This window comes from Rhincodon typus, chromosome 27, assembly GCF_021869965.1.
Source record: "Rhincodon typus isolate 14 chromosome 27, sRhiTyp1.1, whole genome shotgun sequence".
NCBI classification, from domain to species: domain Eukaryota; kingdom Metazoa; phylum Chordata; class Chondrichthyes; order Orectolobiformes; family Rhincodontidae; genus Rhincodon; species Rhincodon typus.
Window position 1 is genome coordinate 8,933,745 of NC_063358.1, and position 5,522 is coordinate 8,939,266.

Genomic DNA, 5,522 nt, shown 5'->3' on the forward strand with positions numbered 1-5,522 from the left:
TTGCAATGAAAGCCTCCGTCTGGATGGTCTCATTTCGAATATTAAGCTTTTCAATGAAGATCAGTATAAGTTAGCATTTCCTTGTAACCTTGTAAAGATTTCAAATTTCAAAGAGCCAACGACAATCCCAGTTTCTTTTTCTATGATAAAAGTGCTACTTCTGATACTAGTCTACTTTCTTGGAGGATTATCTCACTGGCTTCTTTAAACATGACTCATCATCATGTAACAAGATGACATTTTGCCCCAAGTCACAAGTATCAATTGCCATTTTGAAAGGTCTTGGAAAATCAGAAGCAACAAAACTGCTTCACTTCTTAGGACTGCCTTCAACTTAGCTGTAGATCATCAAATCATACAGCACAGAAGAGACTCATTGGTCCATTGAGTCTGTACTGTGAAAATACATTAAATCTACACTATTCCCACTTTGCAGCACGAGGCCCATAGCCTTCAATGTTATGATTCTTCAAGTGCTCATCTGAGTCCCAGGATCTGCATTTCAGACTTCTACTACTTATGTGAGAAAAAATCCTATCCTTAAGTCCCTGTAAAGCTGCTGCCTTTCACCTTAAAAAAACATACCCCCAGCTGTTGGCCCTTCAGCTAGGGAGAACAGCTGCTTTCTATCCACCCTGTCCATGCTCAATATTATCTTATACACCTCTATCAGGGGTGGCACAGTGACTCAGTGGTTATCATTGCTGCTTCACAGCATCAGGGACCCAGGTTTTATACTTCTAGTTGGCATGGTAGCTCAGTGGTTAGCACTGCTGACTCACAATGCTAGGGACCTGGGTTTGATTCCAGCCTTGGCTGACTGTATGGAGTTTGCACATTCCGTCCACATCTCCATGTGTTTCCACCGGGTGCGCTGGTTTCTTCCCACAGCCCAAAGATGTGCAAGTTAGGTGGATTGGTCATGCTAAATTGCCCAAAATGTGCAGGTAGGTGAATTAACCACGTGGGAAATGCATAGTTACAGCGAAGGGGTGTGTCTTGGTGGGATGCTCTTTGGAGGGTTGGTATGAACTTGATGAGCCAAATGGCCTTCTTCCACACTCTAGGGATTCTGTGATCTGATGCCCCTTCATCCATCTCTTCTCCAGAGAAAACAACCCAAGTTTATCCAGAACAAAAACAAAGTTGCTGGAAAAGTTCAGCAGGTCTGGCAGCATCTGTGAAGGAGAAAACAGAGTTAACGTTTTGGGTCCGGTGACCTTTCCTCAGAACTGTTTATCCAGTTTATCCAAGTTTATCCAGGCGCTCTTCGTGGGTAAGATGCTCCATCTCGAGCAAGGTGATGAGTCTCCTCTATACCCTGTCCAGTGCAATTCCACCTTTCTTATAATGTTCTGAGCAGAGCCACACACGGTACACCAGCTGTGACCAAACCATAAGTCCTGTACAGCTCCCACACAACCTCCCTGATCTTTTAATCTGTGCCTTGACTGATAAAGACAAGTGTCCTCTATGCCTTTGTGATTATCCTGTTTACCTATCCTGTCAGCTCCAGGGATCTGTGGACAAGCACCCCAAAATCCCAGATAACAAGGTGTAGAGCTGGATGAACACAGCAGGCCAAGCAGCATCATAGGAGCAGGAAGGCTGACGGTTCGGGCCTAGACCCTTCATCAGAAATACACCTTGTTATCTCAGATTCTCCAGCATCTGCAGTTCCTACTATCTCTGATACAATTCCCACCCCAAAATCCCTCTGTTTTTATGAGATTCCTCGTGTCTTGCCATTCACTGAATATTCCCTTATCTCGTTACTTCTTCCAAATTGCAACATCTCACACTTAGAGTTGTAGAGTCATACAGATGTACTGCACAGAAATAGACCCTTTGGTCCAACTTGTTCATGCCAACCAGATATCGTACATAAATCTAGTCCTATTTGCCAGCATTTGGCCCATTTCGGTTTAAATGCTTCCTATTCATATATTCATCCAGATGCCTTTTAAATTTTGTATTCGTACCAGCCTCCATCACTTCCTCTGGCAGCTAATTCCATACACACACCTCCCTCTATGTGAAAAAGTTGCCCATTAGGTCCCTTTTATATCTTTCCCCTTTCACCTTAAACCTATGCTTTCGAGCTTTGGACTCACCCACCCTGGGGAAAAGACCATTCCTGTTTACCTCATGATTTTATAAACCTCTATACCGTCACCCCACAGCCTCTACTCTAGGGAAAATAACCCCAGGCTGTTCAGCCTCTCCCTATAGCTCAAACCCTCCAACCTTGGCAACATCCTTGTAAATCTTTTCTGAACCCATTCTAGTTTCACAATACCCCTCCTATAGGTTAAAGTCCATCTGCCACTGATCAGCCTATCTGATCAACCCATCTATATTCCCTTGTAACCTAACACCTTCTTCTTCACTGTCACCACCTGGCCAATCTTCGTGCCATTCCATGCACCAACCCCCAGCCCACATTTTTGACTACATTGCTTACATACAATCATAAACAACAAGAGACCTAGCACAGATCCTGTGGTATGTCATCTGACACCAGCCTCCAGTCACACAAACAGCCTTCCACCACCCTCTGTCTCCTGCCACTTAGCTAATTTTGGATCCAACTTGCCAGGTCACTCTAGATCCCATGTGGTTTTACCTTCTTTATCAGTCTCCCATTAGGGACCTTGTCAAAGGCCTTGCTGAAAACCATATAAACTACAAAAACTGCACTACTCTTATCTACACACTTGACCACCTCCTCGAAAGATTCCACCAGATTTTGTTAAACATGACCTCCCTCTGACAAAGCTGTGCTGATCCACTCTTGCCTCCCGAAATAAAAATTATTTAGGTGCCAATGCTTTCTTTAATTGTTGCTACCCCAAGAAGAATAATACCTAGCTTGGCTACATTTTCATTTCTTCTGTCTGTGAAATATGTTCTTCTTTCTTTAGGCTCCTATATGATGGTGAACTCTTCAAAGCACATTCAAGGCCAGAAAGCTCAACTCATGCTCCATCCTTTCAGTGAATATTGTGCTCACTGTATCCAATTCAGCTACTTCATCTACGACAGAGATGGATTTAGACCTATTTCACTCAATATCTTCATCAGGGTCAACAATGGATCACTTGGTAACTCAGTTTGGAATATGTCAGAATCGCATGGGAAGCAGTGGTTCCAGGCTGAAGTCGCTGTCAATAACCTAAACCCAAATAATTATCAGGTACTAGCCTTAGATTTTCTTTTCAGGAGAAATAAAATGACATTCACATCTAAGCTGTGATCCTGAGTAGTTTTGTCAAGACAACTTCAGGATTTGTAGAAATATTATTTCAAAACGGGAAGGGTAGAAATAAAGATACTTGCAGTCAGATCAGTTCATGTTACTGCTTGAAACAATTCAGGCCTGTAAAATAGCTGGCACAGCTCATGAATTTACATATGTATCATCACATTCTTGACGTGCCTCGTAGACGGTGCTTTAGGGAATCAGGAGGTGAGTTAGCTGCTGTAGAATTCCTAGCCACCGACCTGCACTTGTAGCCACAGTATTCATTTGGCCAGTTCAGTTCAGTTTATGGTCATTGGTAACACCCAGGGTGATGACAGTTCGAGAATCACTAAGGGTACTGCCATTGAATGTCAAAGGATGATGGTTGGAATCCCTCTTGTTGGAGTGAACCAGTAAAGAAATTCCCCCAATTCCCATTGACTCTAGTTTTGCTTGGGCTCCTTGATGCTGCACTCAGTTAAATGTGGCTTTAATCTTAAGGGCAATCACTCACTCACCTCTAGAATTCATCTCTTTTGTCCATGCTTGAACCAAGGCAGTGACGAGGTTACGAGCTGAGTGGCTGTAGTGGAACTCAAACAGACCATCAGTGAGTAGTTATTATTCAGCAAACATGCTTGATAGCACTATTGGTGACACCTTTAACACTTTACTGATGACTGACAGTGGAGTAATTGACTGGGATGGATTTGCCTGGAAGAAAAGGGAACTCAACCACCTGTAACTTTCCCTCCGAACTACTCACCTTTTTAACTTGGAACTATATTGCTGGTCCTTCATTGTTGCTGCAACAAAATCCTGGTACTCTGTTTCTAATAGTACTGTGGAGGTACCTACATCATGTGGAATGCAACAATTCAACAATGAAACTCATCGCCACCTTTCAATGTAATAATGGATAGACAGTAAATGCTGACCTAGCTAGCAATGCCTGCTTCCCATGAATGAATTTTTAAAAAAATCTACCCACAGAGTTACAGGAAATTCCTCAATTCCTCATCTCCAGCATTATCTTAGGGACATCCTCTCATTCTCCTTAATGACTATCAGCTTCCTTCCTGTATCAAATATTGATTGCTTCATTTGTCACCACAGTCATGGTGAATGAAACAGGCACAGTTCTTCATAGGATCCAAAAGTTCTTCATTTTATCAAGCAGGCACCTTTGGCTGTCCCAGGTATGCAGTGCAGTAGAAGTCAAGACTGAGAATTCAGACTGTTGTCTTTTTCTCCTGGGTTTGTGATAGTTCGAATCCTGGAGATTTGTCACTTGAATCAGTTTTTCTTTCATTGATCTTCACTGTTTTCACATCAAAATCTGCCTAAGTGTCACCGCCTAGGTACCAGTGTTGTGAGAAGCTACCATCCTACTTCACCAATGTATTTGTCTTCTGTTGAGACAATCAGGGAGTTCTTACATATCCTCCATGAGTGCAGAAAACACTGTTGGATTAGAGAATTGAGGATGGGTAATGAGGTGGAAGCCAAGTAGATCATGAAGTTAACAGTTTGTTGGAAGAATGAACTTGAGGAAATGTCAAGTAAAGGGTTAACTATACCAGTATTCTGACAACAGCTATTGAGCAAGTATGTAAGGGCCTGTGTGGTAAAATTAAAAAGAAACACATTATCTAAGAAGTGAGAGATTGCAAAGCTCTGAAATGCAGAAGAATCTGGGTGGCCTCAGAATTAGGAAACCTAATAGAATATTATAATTTATCATGAGGGGAATTGAATCCAGAAGTAGGAAAATTATGCTTCTGTAATACAGGGCGGGATCACAGCTGTGTACCGTATTGATTGTGATGGATGTAAACACATTGGAGGTATCCAGACAAGGTTTACTAGACATACCTGGAAATGGGCTCATTTTCTCCAAGTCAAATGTCTGGCTATGGATTCTAGTTAAGCCTGTCTCTTTGTCAGGTATGTGGAATATTCCTTGTTCCAGGCCTCCTGGGGCTCCCATCAACAAATGGTTTTCCAATACATCATGTCATCAGTACAATGTCCTGCTCTTATTGAATTGGAAAAATTAATCAGTTTTTCTTCTAATTTCCATCCTTCTCTCACCTTCACCTGGTTGATCTTGGACTCTTTCCTTCCCTTCCTTGACATCATGATTTTCCATTTCTTGGAATGGACTGTCCCCGATATCCACTACAAACTTACTGACTCACACAATTATCTAGACTATACTTCCTCACAGATAGTAGGAACTGCAGATGCTGGAGAATCTGAGATAACAAGGTGTAGA

General features: G+C 42.3%; 1 protein-coding gene across 1 annotated transcript in view; it reads left to right on the plus strand.

Annotated features, from left to right (window-relative positions):
• Positions 1-2,932: 2,932 nt before the first annotated feature.
• LOC109924299 (receptor-type tyrosine-protein phosphatase U-like) overlaps positions 2,933-5,522 on the plus strand; it is a 289,829-nt gene continuing 287,239 nt past the window's right edge. The window contains exons 1-2 of the mRNA XM_048612922.1: positions 2,933-3,196; positions 5,037-5,091. Of these exons, the coding sequence (XP_048468879.1) occupies positions 2,933-3,196; positions 5,037-5,091 (319 nt within the window). The remainder of the gene's footprint in view (positions 3,197-5,036; positions 5,092-5,522) is intronic.